The sequence below is a fragment of the Tauraco erythrolophus genome, chromosome 3, assembly GCF_009769465.1.
Source record: "Tauraco erythrolophus isolate bTauEry1 chromosome 3, bTauEry1.pri, whole genome shotgun sequence".
Lineage (NCBI taxonomy): Eukaryota > Metazoa > Chordata > Aves > Musophagiformes > Musophagidae > Tauraco > Tauraco erythrolophus.
Genome location: NC_141467.1, coordinates 49373436 through 49397994, shown reverse-complemented (window position 1 = coordinate 49397994; position 24559 = coordinate 49373436). Strand labels below are relative to the sequence as shown.

General features: G+C 44.0%; 1 protein-coding gene across 14 annotated transcripts in view; it reads right to left on the bottom strand.

Moving 5' to 3' along the window:
• EPB41L3 (erythrocyte membrane protein band 4.1 like 3) overlaps positions 1–23894 on the bottom strand; it is a 65704-nt gene extending 41810 nt beyond the window's left edge. For all 14 annotated transcript variants that reach the window (XM_086609202.1, XM_086609204.1, XM_086609205.1 and 11 more), the window contains exons 1-2: positions 23700–23894; positions 18189–18386 (exon numbers count right to left, since the gene is read on the bottom strand). In XM_086609202.1, the coding sequence (XP_086465328.1) occupies positions 18189–18386; positions 23700–23894 (393 nt within the window). The remainder of the gene's footprint in view (positions 1–18188; positions 18387–23699) is intronic.
• Between the last annotated feature and the right edge of the window lie 665 nt (positions 23895–24559).

The following is a 24559-nucleotide window of genomic DNA, read 5'->3' as shown; positions in this document are numbered from 1 at the left end:
GAGATGATCAGGAGGATAAAGAAGACGTGACTACTGGTATGCAGAGAGGACCAAAGTCAGGGCCTTCAAGCCAAAATTCAAGCTATAAGCAGAAATGGTCAAATTTCTTGCTTTTCTACTTTATAACAAACCAAGTGGGTTTACTGAATGGAGAGAAATAACTAGGTTAGCTCAATAGGATACTTGCTTTCAGAGACACTATGCCTGCACCACTGCACCATTTACACGTACTTTAACTGTGACACCTCAATGTCCTCTTAATTTTAAGAGTCACACAAGGCCAACATGGGAGCTGTTTTATGGGGCCAATCTGTGCAGCTACACAGATGTCAGCTTTGAGAAATAGTAGCTAGCAGCTGCAAGGTATGATGTTTTAGTAGAGAACTGCAGGAAACAGCTGTGTCAGGCTGTGCTGTAGTAAAAACCAACCAACCAAAAAAACCCCAATGCTCAGGATGTCTTGTTTGGCTACACATAGTGGGCAAGTGAGAGTAAGTATGGCAAGCCTGGAATAATTCCCATGGCTCATTTTTTATCTGTGACAAAATGCATCCTCCTCCTCCTGCAGGAAGATGTTCACGCTGTACTCAGCCACTTGCCATAAAATTCCTGCTGCGTTGAGACAGGGGAAAGCCCTGCCAGTGCTGTGAGAGGATGCCAGAAATACCACGTGTAACTGAGAGCCCTTCTCAGTTGGGGTCTTCTCTTCCCCAGACACCAGGTGTGAAGTGGTGATGGTTGAGAGGAAGCCTTACCAGGACCTCTTTCCTTCTCGCCCTCCAGAGAAACACCTCATCGGTGTCCAGACAGATGAGCCTCACGTCGCAGATGAGCCTCATGTTGTAGCCCCGCCGCTGCCCCTGAGTGCCTCTTCCCATGTCAGAGTCAACCCATGGGAACAGGATTTAGAGGGCTCCTCTCATCTGGGGAGTGGGACTTGCCTGGCAATGGAGCCACCACTGATGCCCTCTGAAACCTCACGTACCTGCGTATGTGCAGCAGTGCAGCTTCGTACCCACACAGCATCAGCATGCACACTCTCTTTCCAAAACAACGTTGCACAAAAACACAGTGAGGGGAGGCTATCGCGTTAAACCATGGGAAATTAAGAGGTTTACTTAGAAATATATAATTAAAGCAACTGAACAGACCTCCCATGTCCTTGCTAATTGCTTTTATTTTACTGTGTGCCTGAATAAGCATGCCAGACAAGGCATGGGTATCATTGCTTTGGCAGAGGGTGAATGGCAGAAGGAGGGGAGAAAGGTCCAGTTACAAATTCATACAGTTTCTCCATCTATCCTAAACCTTTCCTTTCCACCACCTCGGGGTGGCAAGTGTAAGGTGATGAAAGACTGACAGTCTGTCAATTACTATGGATCACAGGTTAATGCCAAAAATGCCAAGCAATTCTCAGCAGTCCAAAAAATGTGGATTTAAAAAAAAATTAAAAACATCAGACTTCATGCTATAAAATACTGGCCATGTAAACGAAGAGTTTTTCTGAAAGGTAAATATGGCAAAAGACTCCTGCAGAAATATTCTTAGCCATTTTTCAGGCATGAATAGGATGAAATGAAACGTGCGGATGCAAAGAAGGAGACATTTTGCTTAAGCTTTGGGAAATCAGGGCAACAGAAAGAATGCAAAACTTAGATTGAACAGTGTAAATGAGTACAAAAGTCCGGGAGCAGAAACTTTACACTTTTCACAGCCCGCTCCCTGCAGCTCTATAAAGGCCAGGGCTCTCGCTTGAAGCTGGAATGGAAATAAACAGCCTCCTGGTCAAGCTCCCAGTGAAAGGAGCCAGCAGCAGTGAACTTGGCACGTCTGTGCCCACCAGCAATTCCCACATGCAAGGGAGAGGAGAAACAGCGTCTCTCCTCGCCAGCTTCTCCTCCGGTTTTGGAGCTGAGCTTCTCCCTCCTTGGGAGGCCAAAGGCCACAAAAGGCTCTCCTGTCCCTTAACTAGCTTCTCCAGAAACAGTCCACACTCAAATCCCTCCATGTCAGCTTCTTCAGCCCATATTCCTCCATTTCATCCTCATGCCCTTACAAGACCATCAGACCAAGATGACATGTTGTCCATCACTGAGTGAGGAGCTCAAAAATTAACTACTTCCACCTTAGCTCTGTGTGGGTAACAAGATTATTATAAAAACAGTTATTCTCATTGATGAGCATTTGGGTACAATGTCTGGTATTTCTTAATGCAGAAAGATAATGAGAAAGTTTTCCTTTATTATGATTAAGCCCATAAGCTGTAATATACTTGTAAACAAACATCATTAAAGTGAAAAAACGCAAGCCTTTGTTACAGATATGTTGTCACGCTTCAGTCACAAAATAGGTATTGTGCATTTATATAATCACAGAATCACAGATTGGCTGAGGCTGGTGAGCACCTCTGGAGATCACCCAGCCCAACCCCTCTGCTCACACAGGGCCATCTAGGGAAGGTTGCTCAGGATCATGTCCACTTGGGTTTTGAATATCTCCAAGGATGGAGACTTCACAGCCTGTCTGGGCAACATGCACCAGCGTTTGACCACCCTCACAGGAAAAAATGTTTTTTTTTCTTCCATTTAAATGAAAATTCCTGTATTTCGCTTTGCATCCATTGCCTCTTGTCCTGGCACTGGGTACCACTGAGAACAACCTGGCTCTGTCTTCTTTACTCCTCCCATCAGGTATTTGTATACACTGACAACATTCCCCTGAGCCTTGTCTTCTCCAAGCTGAGCCGTCCCAGCTCTCTCAGCCTTTCCTCACAGGAGAGATGCTCCGTCCCTTCATCATCCTTGAGGCCCTTTGTTGGACTCTCTCCACTATGCCCCTGTCTCTCTTGTACTGAGGAGCCCAGAACTGGATGCAGGACTGCAAGGGCTTCTCACCAGTGCTGAGTAGAAGGGTAGGATCACCTCCCTCGACCTGCTGGCAACACTGCCTGATGTGGCCTACAATGCCCCTGGCCTTCTTTGCTGCCAGGGCACATTGTTAACTCTTGTTCACCTTGTTGTCCACCAGGACTCTCTGGTAGTAATAAACCCTGTACTGCAGCAATCAAAGCACCATAACCATATGTCTCTGTACTGTCATAAGCAATGAGGAAAATTATATGGGAAATGAGCAACCAACAATGTAATACAAATGCGACACCACCTTCCTTGTCATGCAGGTGCTAGAGTAAGACCCCAGGAACTTTCTTTGCTATTTAGTGAGATACAGGGAAGAGATCAGGAATATTTCAAATGTTGCATGCTAGACAGTGCTTCCCAGGCTGGAAGCTAGTTGGGCCAGAGGAATATTTATCAGGATCCAGAACTGCTGCCTCCAAGAGACAAACTTTGCTTCGGTGCAAGAGCGTAGGCTTGGCTCCTCAAGCCAGGAGACACCATCTCTCAGAAACGCCTCCTTCAGGCTGGTGTGGCTCCTGGTTTGGCTATCCTGCCCTGCTACTGAAACACAACCATTTGCAAATGCCTCTGGGGCATTTTGGCACCTGCCTTGGTGACACAGCCTGAGCCTCTCTTCTGATGCACCTTCAGCCTGAGCAACACACTTTTGCTTGCTGGGTAACGTCCAACCTACCAGACCGGCCATATTTACTAGCTTAATTCCAGTAGCGAGGCAGGCATTTGTGCTAAGGACCTACCACCACTCGGGCTTCTTCCACACCAAATCCCACTCTCTGTCTGACAAATTCTTCCCTGGAGGGCCAATGCCATACTAGGACAGGTATCTCAGCAAGGCTGAGGAGCCTCTGTCCTTGCAGGGTTTCAAGACGTCGGCCAGGCAAGCCACAGCTGGCCCAACCCAATGCCAGTCATCACCCAGCTCAAATCAGGGGCTGAGTCAGCCAGCCTCCCCAGTCCTTTCCAACCAGCATGGCTTTGATACTGAGATCTCTGTGCACCTCCACAGACGCTAAGGAGTTAACTGGCGTATACCTGATTAAAGCGTAGAGTGTTAGTCTACTCTCATATTCTATTTTTACTCACAAGCAGATTACCTTCCTCTCACTGATAGGGAACTAGGATAAGGAGCTGAAGAGCCAAAAACAGCCCCATCAGCTTCCCAGAAATGAAAGCTACTGCAACCTGCAAAGTGTCGCATTTTGGAGCGGTTCTATTTTTGCATCTGATGCTGCAGTCCCATGTGGATGCGAAATGCTGAGCAAGGGCCGGGGGAGGAGGCTGTCTGCAGCACGCAGGAATGCCACTCTGTCTGAAAGCAATTACAACAGATCACATTCAGAGCAAGGTTTACAGGCATGGGAAAACCTGAAGGCAGAAAGAATCCCACAGAGTTTACGTGATGGGGTTCGGGTAGCACAGGAGGGGCTGTGGAAACAGTCCCTGTAAGTAGCTCTGAAAAGCTTCCCTGGCTCCAAAACTGGTCAGACCGAACTCTGGCCATGCTGGACCCCTCATCCCCTCAGGCTGGGGCTGAGCCGATCGGCACCTCTGCGAACACCCTATTTAAGAAGGGGACAAAGGAGCCCAAACCGGGGCTGGACCCTCACGGAAGAGAGCGGGCAGGTGGGAGCCTGGCCCACTGACCCCCCAGGCTGGTGGCTGCCTGTGCTGGGTCACTGCTGCCCGACTGGAGATGGTTGGAGTGCTCTACTCCCAGGGCACTTGCTGGGTGGAGTTTGTCCTGCCGGGACTGCTGAGGTTCCTCAGGCCCAGCACTGCTGCAGCGGAGAGAGGACTGAGACCAGAGAGAAATGGCCGTGCAGACACCAAGGACAGCAAAGATGGAGCGAGAGGAGGTGTGCTGAAGTGAGATTCCCCTGCAGCCTGTGGTGAGACGGCAGCAGCCCCACTGCTGCCCGTGGTGATTAACAGTGGAGCACAGACCCACGCGCAGCCTGTGGAGAGGAAACCACACTGGAGCAGAGATGCCTGTGCCTGAAGGAGATTGTAGGGAAGGGTCTCCATTTGCTGCTGGAGACTGACAACGAGGCAGAGAGGCATCTGAAGCCCATGGAGAACCCTATGCTGGATGGAGCAGGAGGCAGGCTCCCTAAGAAGCTGTGACTCTGTAGGGAAGAAGCCCGCACTGGAGCCATCTCACGGGTAAGGATTGCATCCTGCGGGAAGGACTCACGTTGGAGAAATCTGTGGACTGTCCCGTGAGGAGGGGATCCACTGGAGCAGAGGAAAGAGCATAAGGAGTCCTCCTCCTTTAAGGAAGAAGCAGCAGAAACACCGTGTGATGAACTGACCTGCAACTCCCCCATTCCCTGTCCCCCTGTGCCGCTGAGGGAGGAGGTAGCGCCAAGAAGAAGGGAGGGGTGCGGGGAAGGTGTTTTTAAGTTCTGGTTTTGTTTCTTGTTTTCCTCTATGAATGAACCATTAACAAATTGATTTGTCCCGAAGCTGAGACTGTTTTGCCCAGTACCATGGTTGGTGTGTGATCCCTCCTTGTTCTTGTCTGGACCCTCAGCCCTTTTATTACATTTTCTCCTCTCCACCTCACTGAGGGGGAGAAGTGAGCGAGTGACCTCGTGGTAGCCTAGCTGCCAGCCTGGCTGAACCACGACACACAGCCAAACAGCTATAAAGGGATTCATTTTCACTACCAATAACCATCAACTCCACCGCGTAGCACTGGGAAGGTCAGGGCACCCCAACGAACCGAACCTTTGCCCACCTTTCTGCCCAGTCAAGGAGCACAGCAAGACGAACAAGCATCACAGCTGCGGGCCCAGATTTTGAATGGAAAGAGTTTGCACGGATCTTTCTGCGAGAATACATATGCAAACACGACATCGCGACTTTCCTGGGACAAGCTGGCGAGCTGCCAGCGCACAACGCAACACCAGCGCCAGCCGGGCGCTGAACTCCGCACAGTCGGTGCCGTAACTCTAGTTGGGCACGACCGCTGGAAGAAGGACAAACAGATTAGTACCATGGAATCCCGGTAGGAGTAATTGCACTTTAACTGATGTTGAGGTTATCTGGTTCACATTCCTAATTAGCATTTGCACTTTCCAAGGGATCTTAACAATGCACTGTGTAAATGTGTGGGCTGGCTCTAGCCTTGCATGCTGTAATGTCTTTTGGCATGTGGCTGTACTAACCTCTTCCTTTCCCCCCATTCTTTCTCGTGGGGAATTACTAGCAAATTTCTTCATTTGCAACGTGCATTATGAAAAAATTCCAATTGTGTCCCGACCACTGATTTTATTTCATTTTACTGTTTCAAGTTTAATTGCATTTTGCAAGTTATTTTGGTACACAATTTGGTTTCTACACTGCACGGGCCACATGGCGATCTCCTCTCTGCAAACGCAAGGAAAACACCCATAAAAGTTAAAATGTTTATGGCAACAAACAACCAGCATTCACAAGGGGAAGTTTCTCCCTCCCCACGTTGCAGCTTCTGCAATTATTCTTGCAATACAAACAAGTGTAAACGATTAACTGGTTGTCAGGAATATTTTGTACTCGCCACAGTGAGCACTCTCTTCCCACAAATTCCCCCAGCTGAGTCTCCGGAGCTACTGAATTCCAGCCTCCTGACAACATACCTTCTCATTTTTTCCTTATGAATACCTGGTTTACACAAAAATATACCCAATCCTAGAAAAAAAAATTACTTGGGCAAATAGTTGTTACTTGCAAGTTCAAGTGTATGCAAGCTTCCCAGATCACTTTTGTACTGCGAACCTCATTTCTGGGGGAGGGATTTGGCCATCACAAATATGTCATAATTCAATATGCATAAGCAAATACGTGCATAATTTAATGCACATAATATGTGCACATGCAAACATATACAAATTTATAAGTAAGTGAACGTTCAGTGTGGTTCCAAATGCAGAGGAGTTGGTGACCACACCACAGCACTTCACCATCTACGGAGAGTCAGTCAGAGGTCCTAAACTCACACAGTTATTCTAGTAAGGAGAGCTTTTTTATCTGCAAATGAAATAAAAAACTATGACAGTTTCCATATTTTTTCTGAAAGCTTGAGCTGGTCAATATACGAAGGGCTGAACTGAACTATTCTAAAAGCTAATCACTGCACTTTCGGCCAGAAAATTTCCAAATACGGAGAATGTGTTCTTTTAACAAATCTTGATTAGAAGATGAAAAAAATAGCAGAGGGTTTATATTTGCCAAGGAAGACAAACGGAAGAAGTAATTCCAAAGAAGTTTAACTTCATTTCACTTATACACATTTGTATTTTGCATTTTCAGAGGATTTGCTTTTGTGCTGTTTACACTTCTCCACAGTTTTTCTCCACAGGGAAAAGAAGATGAAGGATAAAGGTGAGAGAGAAGAAAAGAAACACCAAATTTATTCAAATCTATCGTTTCTCAACTGCAGTCCCCAGCAGGATGCTAAGTGAGGAGCATCCAAGAAGAAGAATAGGATGGAGAATCTTTCTTGGAGTGTAAATTGGCAGAAAATCAGCAAGTTTTCCTCTGGTTTACTGAAGTACATCTTACAGACAACATGTATAACTTGCAGGATGAGAGCTTTTAAAAGCATGACATGATTTAACCACTGGAATTTCGGCCCCTACGTACCCTGCTGTGCTTCCTGAAAATGACACTGACAGTTCCAGAAACATCAATATTTAGCTCCTCTGAAATTTCAGTGTGTTGAGAGTAATGTTCTAGGCACTATACAAAACATTTTAAAGAAAGTCAATTCTGCTATGGAACAGAAACTTTGCTGAAGTTACCAGTACAAGGTTGTACACCAAAGACAGAGTGACAAAGCAAACAACAAACACCCCACTCCCCTCTCCTACACAAACAAACAGAAAAAAGTTTAAAGATAAAAGAAATAAACTCATCTGGTCTTTTTACTCCAACTATTTTAAGTTAGGGAAAAATCTTGGCTTTGGCATACGCTGAGTATTATAAATGAACATTCATGAGGAATGAATATCCCTTGGATGGACATAATACTCTCATCTAGTTTGTAAGCAGTCCGCCAGCATGTGTAGGAAATACTGAACAAGACTCTTCTGCCAGACTTTCAGAAGGAAAAAAACACCACAGGCAATGAAAAGAAAAGGTTCAAAGCAAAACGCGTTCATTTTTTCATTCTTAAAAGGAAATACCACTTAAAATTTTACATAATTCAATGGTAAACTGCATTTGGAAATGTCCCAGGTCACAATTCTAAATACAATTTACTGAATAAACTATTTAGCCAAATGTGGGGAGAACTAAGAACTAGGCAATTTCAGAAAGATTTGGTCGAATAAAAGCTGTGTTAAAAGACTTTTTTTTTCAATGTGAATATATTTTATATAAGGGAATGCTTTTCCTGAAAGCTCCATGCCAATACAAGCTCTCCAAATGTTCTATTTCTTTACGAACTTTTTAATGTGTGAATCTGCGTACACATCCTAGTAGGCGACTAATATATTCTAGCAGTTTGAAATAAAAACTGCAACAGTATTTTGCCTATCTCTGCTTTTTAGTTTAGAACTCTGTCCCATACTGATCTATACATATAAATGAACGCCATATAAGAAAATTTACAGTAGACTAGAAGGTATCTTAACATACAGTGATGACTGATCATTTTCTTTTTTCTCCCATCATGGTAGTACTATAATTTATCACCTTATTGATATTTATTGTAACATAGCACACTGAAATGTATTACCATTCCTGAAAATAACCTTTTCTGACACCTAAGTATTTAATACAAGCATTTAGATAAACACATAACACCACCTATGCTACAGTTACATACCTGCAGCAAGTGTCAATGGCATTGTATAACATGACATAGTTTTTATCAGGGGCAACCTTCTTTAATGCCGTTTGAGCTCGCAATCCTGAAGAGCCAGCACTAATCTAAAAAAACCCAGAGGACTGCTAAATCCCAGTAAGAAGATTGGTGACCTAGTCCCAATTCTGGCATCAAGCCAAATTAGGGTTTTTGCCCTCTACATCGGCAGCAGAGATCACACCAGCACTGACATCACATGAGACCTAAGCGTACGGACATGCACTACACAGTTGGCACACTTAGGAATAAAGCGGGAACTTCGTTCATGGCAATGGAAAGCAGCGAAAGGGGGCACCCGAGAAACAATAAATACTCTGGAGCACGTCTTTATATGTGGAAGCGTAACAAGCCACAGCTACAGGTGCACAACAGCTACAGAAACACCTGTCAAATGTGATGATTATCAAATACTTGGGCATCCCAAGTGCATCAACAGAATTCATACTGTAGAAATTGAGATCTGGTGACAACTTGCAAGCACTATTCTCTGATAAAGGGAAAAAACAGTGGCTACTATTTCTCAAACAGCAGTTCTCATACATTTGCTAAGTCCTGACATAAAACAATAAACCGTATTCAATGATTTTGGAGGATTTTCTACAGAGAAAGCACCCCCCTTGCTCACTCTTCTTAAGAACACAGATTGTTTGAGCTTGGATTTTAACTAGACATGCAGCTCATCCACTGGCTTAATGCCTCCTGACTGCCCTACTACCTCCTGCAAGACGCTCTGCAGTAACTCAAGTGAGTCTCCTGGGATTCAATACAGCAGTTAAGCTTTCCAGCAGGGGTTATAAATATAAATATTTTCTGTATTCTACCTATGCTTGGATGAGCTCAGCAAACATTCATCTCTCCTGTGTAACTGCTAACTATGCACAAGCCTAGCACCGACACAGCACGGGGAACCAACCACTACCTGCACCATGAATAGTTACTGGCATATATCAGCAAAAATCAACCATAAACATTTTGTTTATTTTCAGCTGAGAAAAAGCTCTACTGTCAACATAGTCCGATTTACAGAGTAATCTTGCCATGTGAATTTAAAAGCCACAGAGCTCTCCCTGACCTACATTGCCAGGCTGGAGTGTAAAAAAACCCACCACAACACATCACACAGAAACCGTAGCACAGAAAGATGCTCTTGAGGCAGGAGCAGCAGCACAACGATCAGGTTTTTAGATCTGGGGTACATTAAACAGTATCACACCATCGGTGCTGGGGTTGTCAAGAAAAATAACACAGCCTATTCTCACACTACATCCAAGTTTTATTCAATTCAGATCAAAACCATTTCTGTCAGAGCAAGATAAACCATGAGAGACAGACCTCGCTGCCTATCAATGCTTTGCTTTGCAAGAAGGTATTTCCTCACCACTCAGTCCCATCTCTGATAGTTTGTTCACTGATCTACAGATGGGGATAAGAAAACACAAAAGCAGCCCAGCGAACACTGCATGGGCCTCGGCTGGGAAAAAATCACCCGTATGAGGTGTTAGGATTTTATATGACAGCTAATATTTTTAGGGCATGATAATAAAGTGAACATTTACTTAGTTTGGGTCTGGAAACAGCAAGTCTTAAGTGTTACCATGTGGACAGTACCTATAAAATGGGAGCAACTAGCAACAGACTTGGACATGAATTCAGACGGCTCGATTGGGAGCTGGAGCAGGTGACAGGCACTCCAGTGATGCAGAAATGGGGCAGGAAACACGACAAAATGCAGGGAGGCTTGGCAGAAGCGTGACCAGGCAGCGACAAGAAAATCAGCAACTTCTCTGGGAGGATGGGAATGGGGCAGAGGGGGGAACGGACACATTGTCCAGAAATAGCAGGAGGCTTTAAAATCTGACTGTCCATTTGGGGAAAGGAAAAGGGTAAGCAAAGCCCTTCATCCACTGTTTGTGATTTATCTTCCAGTAGTGCCTAAAAATGAGTGCAGAAGTTGAGTGCTAGCTGCACCAGGCACCCCAGTAAGAAGCAGCAGGCTCTCTGGGGTGAGGACCACACCTGGTGATGCACTTGGAGAAGACAAATGTTCTTCAAATGTTCAAAGGCTCGATGCAGTCTCATCCTGGTGAGGCCATCAGCAAGGACAGTGCTGAGGACAGGACCCCTGGAGCCAACACACCCCTAACCGTCTGGGGTAAGAGGTGGGTAAAAGATCATCCTCTCGTGCGCTCTTGCAAACAGGTTACCCAGCAATGAGCCCTACGCTACCTAGGTCTGAGTGTGCATGACCAAAAAATTTTTAAAAACTTTACCAGATGGAGTACAAGCTCCTGTTGCCTGGCTTGTGTCCAACTGGTGCACCAAGGGGAGGGAACCGGAGGCAACATTTCACTAGGAAGTTTTCAGCTAATCATTTATTCCCTAGAAAATGCAGTTTCAGGTCAGCTGAAAGTATTTGTCAATGTAGGTCGACCTCTCTCAATAGTTTTCACCGTTACGAAAAGCAGCTGGTGCCTCCAAAGAACCAAAATGAAGATTTTTGTCTGCTAAACCCATCATTTCACTGCCCAAATCTTTTCAGAAACTGTTAATGAAAGGCAAGAGATAAGAGGAATAGATGCAGAAAATGGATGTGGAGAGGACACACAAAAATATTTTTTTTTAATTTTAAACTTTTGGCATAAATTTCAATTGCAACCATGTCCTCTGCTGTGCCAAAAGGTGAAATTTAAAGCTCAACCTGCTGTTCGCTTGGTGTGACATCTGAAAGAGTGACTTGGGTTTAATTCTTGTTTCTCCTTCAGTCTCTGTAAAATACTTACATATTAACTGGAGGAAATACAAAAGACCCCAACTGTCTAATTGCTTAGGTGTGTTTTCCTACCACGGTTATAAGAGACCTCTTCCCTGAATGCTACGCAGCCCAGATGTTCCCAGCTGCACGGAGCTATGGGGGGGGAGGGGGGGGAGCTGGGGGAGCTGAGCTCTCCTTGCGAGGAGGAAACGCTCCAGCCCCACAAGTGCCACTCCAGCATCCTCCCTACACCTTGTGGCACTTCCAAAACGCTTGACTCAACCTGAAGTGACTTTTTTTTCAATTTACATTTCTTTAGCTTCAGTGAAAAACCTTTAAAAAATACAGTAATAGTAAAAACCACTAAAATGGTAGCCCTAACATGTTCATTCTTGTTTCAATTACCAAACAGAAGCAAAAAGCCTTTTTCTGCTCAGCCCTTCAGTTGATTATTGTAAGCTGGACATCAGTATCGATTTCCACAATACTACGCTTCCTGAATTGACAAGTATTTTTAACTCATAAAAAAGCTGCCTACAGTATTTGGAAAAAGCAAGCCAGAAGAGTTGTACATTAACTCTATTCAGCTGGAAGACATTCAGGCAATACTCAGACTCCTACTGACATGTGTCAGGTAACATAGATCTTAACTGAATCCCCTGGCTAATCTAAGTCAGCCCTAATTAGCAGGTCTGGGGACAGAAAACATTCTGTGTAATGACAACGATGTATCTCAGCCCAGTCACATTTACTGAAACACGTCCCGGGGAAGGAACAAAAACCTAAAACAAAGCTCTTCATATTAAATTAACTGAAATGTAAGCAACGAGTAGGTCAAAAGGAAAAGACTTATTAAAAAAAAAAATTCCCTCTTGCATTCAGTAATCAGTTTCACACGTAAAGCCATTTGCAAAAGACTGTGGAATTCATTAAACAATTAAAATGTGCAGGGGGTAACTGAAACTGTATCCTTCAGAAAGCAGAGTGAACCTTATTACAACGGTTTCCTTCCTGACCTTAACCCTACCTCAAAACGGATGAGAAATTCAATGTTATTAAACGCCCCGTGCAAAAGCGGCGTGCAGGTCCGGGCTGAGACAGCTCCCCGGGCAGGGTTAGCTCAGACACTCTGTGGGGAGAGGGACAACGGGGTCATGCGATCCCCCACTGTCATACAGAAACACAGAAGGGTTTTTCCTCCAGAGACAGTCTTGCAAGGCAGATTTGAAAAATCAGGAAAGGAACACATGTAGCACTGAAGTCTGCCACCGCTCTTCCTCATTTCTGGCAATGGTGGCAGAGGAGAAATACCTCTGCTTGTTCTCTATTCTTCAAAGCCTGTCCTACGACCATCTTTAACAACGTATTTTTTAAGGAAGCATCCATGTGCTCTCGCTTTTCTACAGGAAAAAGAAAAATTCGTGTGAAATAGAATACTCTATGCCCATTTTGTTTCCAAAGAGGAGTCCCAGCACATAATTGTGTAGGGCAGAAAGGGACCTGTTTGCTTCAGTCTGCCTCTGTCCATGTTATAAACTCTGGTTTCAAATGTATGGAAATAAATCATCCTACCATTGCAACTCAAGCATGCTACTCTGAAGTCACCTGAGAACATGGGGAAACCCACTAATAAGAAAATGGGGTCTCCATCAGGGAGTCACCGGATGTTCATCACAAAGGTGCAGCAAGGGCTACGGCACGGGACTACTGCCAGGCCCCAGCAGCAGCTTGACTGAGAAAACTGGATGAAAAAACCCCAACCAATGGTGTATTTCTACCAATCTCCTCCTGCCTCAGCTGATCCCCATCCACCAAGACGAGGAGATACCAGTAATGCTTTCTGAGACACTGGTTTTCCACATGCTCTGCAGCCTATTTTTTATCCTACAGCAACTCACTCTGTTTGAAGTAGGGCTGCAGAGGTGCCACAGACAGGCTGCCATGGAAACATTTGTTTTCATTTATTGGTGTCCTGTACGATAAGAAGTCTGAGCCGTAGAGGAACGAAGAAAGAGTATAAATTACCAATGGTCTCAGCTAGCTGAGCCTGTGAAAATGAAATCTAATTATTTTACCATTTATTTAGACAGATTATGTTACAGCTTTCTGATCTCACTTTGCGATTAATAACATGTATATGTTTAGAGCAGAAACGATGAAGGCAAATTCCAACCTGTTTTAGGAAGACACTTCAAATTAGGCTACGTGTAAGGGAGAAGATGACAGCTGGTTCCACTTGCATCTTTTAATTAAAACGCAGTAGTCTAGATAACAGAAAATTGAGATGGGGCAGAGAGGGAAGAGAAGGGAACTAAACTCTAGAAATAGCGTAATTGTACTATAGCACTTGAAACCCCCTACTTAGAGTGGGAAGAACCCAGAAACAAGTTATTTCTGATTGTTTTCTTGTATCTTAGGAAAAACACGAACTAGTGCGTTCACTGACTTTTTTTAAGGTTATCTGAAATCAGTTTGCAGTCTTGGATCTTGCTTTATCTTTGGTTCTTCAAACCAACAAATGCAGAATATAGGTCCAGCTTGCTTAACAGAGAGGTCTTCAGCACCCTCTTTGCAGTGCATTTCTGCCCCCAGCTGTGTGCTTGGCCGTTTTTGACAAGGAGTATTTCTGATCCTGATGCTGACTGGGAGAGTGCAATGAAGAGCACAAGGAGAACTGCTTCCAGCAGAGGCGGACATCTAGGTGGAAATCACCGCTTAGCATCCCTCTGAGCAGACTGTGCTGACTCCTGTGACTGAGTGCCTGTTAGAAATCTCCAGCTTCTGCAGGACATGGGAGAACCACGTAGCTACCCTGAGGCTGTCATTCTTTGATGGAGTATCAGGGACAATGTCAGCATACAGCAAATACTTCTGCTCCAAAAGCCAACAGCTGTCCCCGGGCAGGCGAAGCACTATTAGGTGGCCATCCCACCTCTGAAAGGAAACACCCCTCTTAACTAAGCTCACCACTATCACCTGTAGGCTCCCAGACAAGAATGGCAGTGGGCGTACAGATGGTAAAGCTTCTGGTTTATGGTTTTGGAGGAGGATGAACGAACAGGTTGAGTTATCTACTTAACCTGGCTTTGGCTCGTAACGTCTTACTGCATGAAAGACTTTCTGGGTCAGGACAGGCACAGCACACAGGCAGTAACGCGGTGGGGCCTCAAGAGAAAGCTTTCACCTGGTGTTTGCTTAAGAACCTTTCTCCGAAAGGATACCACATTAGATGAATGCTATTAACCTTAGCTTGGAAGTTACCTCTGCTATGTTTTCCCCTCTAGATATATCTCATACAATATGAAAAACTCCTGGTGTCACAAATGCAAAATACTGGATGTGAGAGAGACTGAAAGATACAGCAGAAGGCAGTGGAGATGCTCAGCATTAAATATGGAATAAGAAAAAGGGGCTTCTGAAACAAAGGACACCAAGGGAATAATGGATTAAGCAAACCTGCCTCAGAAGCATCTCAGTCTGTGAGTACATGCAATTTTGGCTGTCAGGTCATTAACTGGATGAACACATAATTGATAAGCTGTAGGTTGCACTCTACTTGAGAGTAATAATCTCCTTTAAGTGATATTAATATTTAACATATATAAAAGCATTTGTCATTTATGAAGCACTCTATAGAGTAACTGATGGCTTCTATAATGATCCTCAACTCCCAGACTAGGGAATGCAATTCTACAGGGATAAATATCTGGCCCACGTCCAAATCAAGATTCACTGACAGAGCTATTATTCTAGCTCAGAATTAGGTTTCTAAGTTTCTGGTCCTTCTAGATCACACTGCTCTGTAGCCGTCAGTGGGTAGAAGATGACACACAGACAGAGCTGGAAGACAGGATGGGATGACATTTCTGACTCACATCCACCGACTGTCACATACCTACCCTGGGCCGCCGTCCACCCGAAAGATGCAGTTAAGTGGGTTCAACATAAGGAATGGAAATATTAAACATTTGACTGTCATGTGCTGTCCATCCCTCTGCCCGTTCTTTTAAGGAATTAATCTTGGGGAATTTACTGCCCTTCATAATTTGTTAGGTCTTTTAGTATACTTCTTATATCTCTCCCCCCACCTCCCCCCCCAGTTTAAAGAGATTCAGTAAGTTCACTCATAGATGATCCTTAAAATACGATGGCATTTTTCTGAAATGTGACATTATTTCTTATACTGCAGCACTGAGTATCTGTGAAACAGCCACAGAACTTTGTTATTATGCAAAATTTCTCTAGGAGAACTTCACCTTCAGCCTCCTACATGGTTCCTGAGATGTCTCCTGACACAGACCATCAGTCTCCCTGCCCTATTAACTCCCTTTGTATATACTTTTTCTCTCCAGGAGAAAAAACACAGTGAAAGTCAGGTCAATTCCCTTTGCTGGGCACAGCATCCTCTTGCTGTAGCTGAACTTTATGCACATGGAAGGTGGATTCCCCTGAGGATCTACTGAGTGTTCCCATGGGCCAGTGCGTGCTGTGCCAAGGAAGTACCTGCAGTTTTATCCTCAATACACACAGTATGCTGACAATACCACCTAGGAAGGATGCAAGGTGTGGATCATCCATTTAAGGTATATAAATGCATGCATCACTTCAGTTGCACTTGTTCCCTGTGCCTTCTAAATCACTCACTGAAACATTTATGCCTCCATACTAACTTCTGTTTCAGTGCACTGAATGGTTTGCTCATCCGCATAGCTTTGTAATTTGAGGATTCATCCTTTTAGGAGCTCTATTCTCATCAATATTACTTTCTGCCTAGGAAGTCTAACCATCTTAAAAGCAGATAAAGTGATTACTGATGACAGTCAATAAAACTCAAAAATATTTCAGCAGTGTAAGTAGAAAAAAACGCATACAAAATTTATACTGGACAGTATTCAAGAGCTATTCAGAACTTGCAAAGCAGAGAAATGTGACAAGCAATAAAACATGATGGCTCCTATATGCTAGCATTTTGACACTTCAACTCCAACAGAGTCCAAGTTCAGCGAAAAAGTGAGACTTCCTAAAAGGAAGTACTATTCACAGCATTTTTTTTGCCTAAGTGGAAGCTTAACATAACAAATCTCCCCTTCGGCTCTATCTTATATTCTCATAAAGCTCAGCCTGCTAGGCAAGATTTCCATAGAAATCCTATTTGGTAAAATTTGCTTGATTGTATTCCAAAAAGTGACTCACATTTTATAACCAAGTGGCAAAAGCTGAAATGAGTTTGACTCTTTCCATCAAAGCCAGTATTAGTCATTCTTCCAGCTTAACAGTTTGCACACTAGTCTTTACAGGCAAAACTGGGACCGCAGGTCAAGAAATAACAATGTAATAGTTGCAACACAATAGGAAACAACACAGGATTTGGCCAGTGAAACTGAAAGATACTCAACAGCATGACCGGTAAGTTGCTGTAAGAGTAATAAAATCACAGCTCCTGTGCTAACGTAGAACAATTTGGCCCAAACTGTAAAGCCACAGTTAAATAAAAATCATTAAGTTCTTCCTCACCTGCCATTCTCCAAAGCATTTAAAACAAGAGCAGCTGGAAGATGAAAGGGCTGAATGCAATCCGATTGTAAAGACATCAGGATTTGGCTCCCACTCAGATGCTGCTTTCCTCCACCCTTTCTCCTTCTTCTTTTTCCTGTGGGTTCCCCTTTCAAGCCTGCAGACTGTCCCATCTCTCCCTTTATACTCTTCTGTCTTCCTCAAGCGGCTTTTCTTCTCTGCCGCACTCTGTGGTGGCCCAAAGGAGGGCTGGCTTTGCCAAGCCCTCCAACACACATCCTTCCACTCCTGGCCACTGCTTGTGGCCTCCTGACCTAAAGCAGGCTCAGGACAGGCTGGTCCACTGCCCAAAGACCACCTCGGTGACATGGCTGGAAAGGCTGAATGGAGAGATGGATCCACTATGAGATGCTATGTTTGCTCATGCCCACTATGAGATGCTGAATTTGCTCACGCTCTGCTTCTCCATGGCCTTCTGGAGTTGAACCCATCCTCTTAGCATGGGTCTACCCGCAGGCACAGACCAGTTCCTAAGTGACAGTGCAGCAAAGACCAAAGACTGTTCCTCCCAAAAGTAGGCTCCTGGCAAAGTCCCAGCAGGGAAGGCAAGTTTCCTTACAGAAAACCACCATCAACTTTCTGCCAGTAACTTTCAGATACAGTTATGACCCACAGACATCACGGAGAAGCACACAAAACTCGCCACTCTCCCTGCTATTCGCTTCTGAGATTTCCCCTGCCTCCCCTGCGTGTCACTCCTGCCCCCGCTAATCTCACCATGGTCAGAATTACTGTTTGGACAGTGACTCAACATGAGTCTCGACTCAGCAGAGTATCAAGGAAAAGAGAAGCCCTGGATCAAATTCTTCTGTTTATGGGCTTTGCTGTCGATAATTCATTTTCTGCATTCTATTGCAGCATGTGCTGACATAAATTAATCCAAAGTCTCTGGCTGTTCCAGGGACTGCTCACAATCCCTCATACAGCTCAAATCCGTGCAACGTCTTCAATCTCCAGAAAAAACAATGGAAGCATCTCTGTGCTTGGCATTGGTGAGATATCAGGCCAGTCATACTTTCGTTTAAATTACAAATCTAATTTCAAATATTTTCCTCCAGGCAGGATGAAAAAAAGAAGACAAAACGTAATTTACCTCTACTTCACACGCATATTCCGATCCATCCAGGAGCGTCACTTTGCACTGCATATTTTTGGGTTTCTTGACGATCTTTAGAGGAGACTTGGAAAGTTTGCTAGACGATGATTTTTGAGAGAGCTTGTCGTCCTCTAGCTGCTGGTATTCTAGCTGTTTTGCGCTCGCAGCAGCAAACTCCTGTTCTTTGTCTGTGGCCTATAAAGAGAAAGAAAGATACTTTTTGAAGTGACATAAGCCAATCATGCCATGCAGTAGGCTATGAACCCTGCACCCGGACATTTAAGTGAGCCTAGTGTAGGGCTTGTACAAGAAAGCCCCTGATGCTGGACAGAGTCTTCTTTACCTGTTGGAAAGATTTCCCATATTGCCCATGTTCCTCCCAGCCCTCTCTTCTCACTCCAAGAGGTACAGAATACTTGTGGAGGAAGGGCATGCATGAAAATACTCTAGGCTTCTACTTTTTCCAAAGGTACAAAATCCCTCTTGCACTTCTTGGATCTGCTTTTTGGTCAGTTGGAAATGCTGAATAATTGGTAAACTTTGTGAGGGACAGATATTCCTACAGTTTGTTGATATTGCTTTGAAGTTCTATACCTATTAAATCCTGTGATGCTTCCATGGTGCCATAACAAACAGACCACCACCATCAGGCCTGCACGAATTTCACTGTCAGTGAGAAAACAGTCCCCTGAATGCGTGCACGGATCCCCCTGTGACAGTGCGAATTCGCAGGGAGATGTTGATGTGCCTGGGAGAGCGAAAGGGTCCTCAAGCCCCCGAGTAAAGGGTTAAACAAACAGGATGGAAGTGAGGGGCCAAACAACTTTTATGTGCAGCTGTCTGGCTAATGGATGATAAGTACAGGATGAGAGGTTGAATTTTGCTTTCTGCAGATGCCTGATAAGTCCCTCAAGCCAGCAAGAAGTAGGTGCTATTTGAAAGACAAATATACTGCAGGGAAAAGGGGCAAGAAGAAACAACCGTGGTTACTTTTGCTTGGGTTTATCTGAGGGTCAGACCATCTGAAGAGTTACTGTGATGTAGCACAGCCCGTGGTCCTCTCCACGGCACTAGATGAAAGCCAGAACAGCTCTACAGCATTTCACCCTTCCTAGCAACAGCACTGTGTCGCAGTCATTACCTTTCTCATCAGCTATGCCTCTGATAGTCTCCAAACAAAACCTCAGCAGGAGTGAAGTAATACCTAAGCTAAAGTTTAAATAAAATGAAATAAAAATAACAGCTATCCATTATCTCACTACAAGGAAAAAAAATAACTGTTTTGGCTCTGAATGATTTCAGTGTAATAAGCAACAAGCATTGCTGGAAATATATTGTAAATTAATCCTCCAAGTCTGTTACCATTCATTGTACATAATAAACCTTCAGGAGAATGGAGCAAATCCATCCAAAGGCTTTAATCTGCTTGGAGACCAGAACAACCTTGCATCGTATAACCAGCAGCAAGAGCGTACCACTAAATCACAGGGAACTTTCCCCAAGAGATTTCACATAAACAATCCGTAAGCTTCTCCTCTGCCTTCGGGTGAATGGCAGAAAGAGGAATTTGGAATCAGCTCTGCCAGTAACAGCACCAGCTCCCACCAAAGCCCCAGGAAACTGTGAAGAGGCAACTGCAAAGAGTGGAGGCAAGACCTTGAGGTGAGGCACCTCATCTTTTCCCTGTGAGAGAGGACATAAGAAAAGGTCTCCTGGGCTTCCCTGGGTGGGGAGACTAGAAAGATGAAAAAGCAATGCAAAAGCTGCTTTTAAAATTCACCTCATCCCCTGAGCTGTGGATATTCTTCCCCAGGAGCAGCCCAGCACCAGTTGGCTCTTTCCCCATCTAGCTCCAGCACTGAAGGACTTTCTCCTTCCAGCATGTGGACACCAGCTCTGTGTCTGGATGTCAGTCAAGGTCCTTGCATACCTTGAAGGCTGGCGGGAGATGAAGGCACAGCGTACGTCAGTGGATTAGCAGTTCGCTGAGCATTTAAACGCTCACAGCGGCTGTGACAAAGGGGGAGAGTCCTCCCAGGCTCGCAGCAAAGCTTGAGGCCAGCTACCCCTCCACCACAACTTTGGCCAGCTGGCAAGCGGTCCCACCTACTGCACCAAGAGAAAAACAAGACTGAAGATGTCTCCGAGGGCCTCTGTGAAGAGCTGCGCTGCTGCTGATGGGCAGAGGGACTCTTTGATGATTTCCATAGGTTTTGTTAAAGAAATCTGCCAGGGAAGGCACACATGCACATGTGTAGGTGGCAAAAGTGGTAGAAATATACTGTCATTGCCAGCGGCTCATTAGATTTCACAAGAGAAAGCTAACATTTTGCCCCAATAAAATACAACCAACAAAAAAAACAGATGCATGGAATTAATCTTTTTAAAGAAAACAGGAAAGCTGCTTGAGAGAAAAGCCCATAACAACAAGGGAACACAGCAGCATTTAAATTTTAGAAGCACTTTCAGCTTACAAAAAAATTCTATGAATCCTTATGGATTGGTGATTATTTTCCTTCACACAAAGACACTCTGTAACTCAAGACTACAGCAGAAATTTGCTTATTTATAGACTTATTTATTTTTCAAATGGCATCGAGTTTATTTTGTTTGTTAAGGTTCCCGTTTACATTAAGATCAGGAGGATGTGTCTAGGTTAAAATCATACAAAAGATTTTCTGTCGTTTGTCTAGAGAACAAAACATGCCAAGAACTATTAGAGAAGATCCCCCAAACTATGCTGACATGTTCAGGCATTGAGGTACTTTCAGACCGTATTAAGCCTCTTCTTCCTAAAGAAACCTGACATCCTGGTATCTAGGAAAAAAAAAAAAAAAACCAAAAAAAACCAAGCCAGTGAAAAACCCATGTGCTCAGTGAATTATTTTGAGCTCTGCAAGCATAGTTGCATTTTCTCCTAAATTTTTCCCCAAGATACCTCTGTGCTGTATTTTGCAGTATGTTCAGTGTCGTGGATTCAATTCTAGTGCAGCACAAGTTGCTTCAGGGCTTGTGGTTTCTGAACATAAGGTGTCTCATTTCTATCTATATTAATGTACCTTGCTACTACACAGTATGCTCAACCTCTTCTGAAGCTAGACTCTCCTCTCAAAGTAAGCCTTTGGAGTCACAGGATTCAGCAGTAACGATCTTTGCTGCTTCACAGCTTCTCACTGGGGTATGAAGTGATATTACCAAGCTTGCACAACAAATGAATCCCATCAACTTATGACAGTGGCTCGGAAATGTCAGTGCCCAACTCGTGTGATGTCTTCTTGTTCATTTTCAACAAGATGGGAAGGCAGGAAGACAGCAAGATTGCATTATTACACCTGATAGAAAGGACTCATTTCTGTAGTAACTGCTAATCTCAACTCAACATGAAGAAGTCTTTTCGTCTTCATTAGAATGTTCTTTTTTATGCGTATAGAATGACAACCAAAAGTCACTGTCATGGATCGGTAACTTACATCTTTCTTCCCAAGGCACTCTCATATGAACAATAGCAAAAAATGGTGTGTTTTTTTTTTTAAGGACACCATTGCAAATAGTGCTGTCTCTTAGTGCTGTGTTTAAGTGGTTCTTTCCTGTGACATAGACATTTCAGCCACTATGAAATATACTGGGCAAATCACTGCAGCTGGATTTGGTGGTCACCTTACAACAGGGACTTTTGAATTCAATCTGGTAATTTGAACGGGAAGGTCTCACATATCCCTTCACTAACTCAGTTATTTTATCAATGCTTCTACAGACACTGGCTCACAGCTGATCTTCTTTGGGAAAAGAAGGGATCACGCAGCACACAAGAGCATCTCAGGTCTCCAAACTCACACATCTGCATACACAGATGGACAGGTTTGGTGCCTGCCTAAGGGTTTTTTTGTGTTGTGATTATTTTGGGGTTTTTTTAAGATGAAAAGAAACTTGAGGCGGAAAGATTGCTGAAGATGTCTGGAAGAACAAAATTAGTAATACTTATGCCTAGGCCTGATAGAATTACACTTTAAATTGATGATCAGTTTGTGCAGCACTCTTCTCTTTTGGACAAGCAGTCCTATCTCTTTTCCCCAAGCTAACTGCATGCAATTTCTGATCTATTTCAGAGATAGAAATTGTCCCAACACATAATCGGTGGGTGTTGGAGAAAGAGCAGAGGTTTTTGTTTTTTGGTGGGCATGGAGTAGAGGCTGATCAGGGTTATCAATGGTAAAAATGGTTAGCAATCAAAAAAAAAGCAGTTATTCAAATGGTTGATCTTCAATAGCAATAAACACCAGAAAACCTGCCCTGACATGTTTACTCTACCTCTTGAGAAATTACAAGTCAGAAATAAGACACCTCTTTTAATTTGGTCTCAGAAACATTTGCTGTCCCAAGCATTCAGGTAACGAAGGTATCTCCCCTAAATGAAGGAGATAGATAAAAAACATTTTTTGTGAAATTGCTTACACCTCCATTTTTTCACCACCAAGAGCAAGTCTGGGTTGTAGCTCTGTGGATAAAAGCTTATAACCCAAGACCACAGCTAGCTCCAAATACCTTCCACAGGAGGACTTGTGCTGATTTTAAGTAATGCCTTACATCTTACTGCTTCACCAGCACTGTCGTCCAACTAGGTGAAATAACAGGACCCTACTTCAAACAATCTGAATTTTTTAGAATGAAGGAGAGAAGGAGTTAGAGTGACTTACTCCACTCTTGAAAGGTGAATGCGATCAGATGGAGGTCATAACCTTACGAAGCTAAGGAATGTGGTCTGCAGGTACCTCATTAACTGCGTGTCACTTACCCATGAAGAACAATGTCCGTTAACCGTCTTGACCAGAAATTATTAAAGGAAAAAAGAAAGCAGCTCCTGCAAATTTAGTAAGCGTAACAATGAACCAAATGGAAAACCATGTGATAGCTCTTCTAAAACCTATTGCATGAAGAGTTAAAGTAATTACAATGCAGTCATTTCAGAACTACAAGAAGCTTAAAGGACCACAGATTTTTCATGGCTCACACATCAGACAAGCAAGCATGAAATCAGTTTTTGGCAGGTGTCAAAGAACTAATGAACTCTGAAAACATTTCAGCACCTTAAAATTGGCATTGTTTGCTATCTAATGTAAATGCAAGATTGAAGATGTTTCCTGCTTAGTTAATGAGACTGCCCTTACATTTAAGCACAGGAAGCAGAAATGAACTAGCAGTATCTGGTTTTAAGAAGGGCTTTTCCATAAAATACTGGTACTATGCTTTGCATCAGATCTGGCTGGGGGCTGAACACCAATTGACACTGAAAGAACAGAGCAGGGCATGAATTTCGGAACGTTCTGTGTGAGAACTATTATTTTTTAAATGTAAAAGACCAACCAGTCAAGACCTACAGCATCACACCAAAGAACCTTCCATGCACATCTGAATATATATTCCCACTGCTCACACATCAGACTCGTTATTCCCCCGGAGCAATAAGCGGGCACGCAGCTAGCCGCATGCAGCGAGCACGGGCTCCCTTACCTGCTCCTTTTTCACAGGCGTGCTGTGGGCTGCCACGGTCGAGAACTGCTCGAGCGCGTTTTGATGCTCTTCGCTCAGCTGCTGCTGCTGCTGGTCCTGAGGCTGAGCCTCCGCCGCCCCTTGCTGTGCTGGGCTCTCTTGCTGATCCTGCTCTTTATCCTTGGACTCAGAGTCCGATCCCGATTCTGTAGTCATGGTTGGTTATTCTGTAAAACAAGGTGGGCAGATCTACTGAGTACGCTCTTGTAGCTGTGAATTTGTAGGCTAGGTTAACAAAATGGAGAAACATCAGTCACAAAATTTTCATCTTAGTGTGCTTGGCCTTTAAAACTGAAGTGGTTATTATTGGCCCAACGAGGACCACTAGGAAAGCTTCCCTGGTGCAAAGGACCAGGTCTAAATGCACTCATGCTCTGAGGAAGAGCACGTCGCCACAAAATCTCACTCTACATTATAACATACAGACGCTATAGGAATCACGTTGAAGTTACATACAGACATACAGTTCTACGTAGTTCACAATTCATAAAAGGAGAGTAACACATTGAGAAGAGCTAGTACGATTGAGGGCCCTAAATCCAATGCAATTCACTGCAGTTTGGGTTTCTAAACCATGTAGAAACTTTTGCAAACATTAAATCTTTTGATCTTTACATTGAAATCAATAGGGTTTCAACTCCTCAACACCTGCACTCTCTTCTGGAAGCAGACTCAAGTACTTTCGATGTTTCCAGGCAACATATATACTAGAAACATCTGAAGTGCGTCCACCAACAGCAGTGTGAGTGTACAACTATCCTTAAGCACAGTTCTGTCCTTGCTGCTTGAATTCACCTACACTTCTGTCGTTTCTTTCTAAG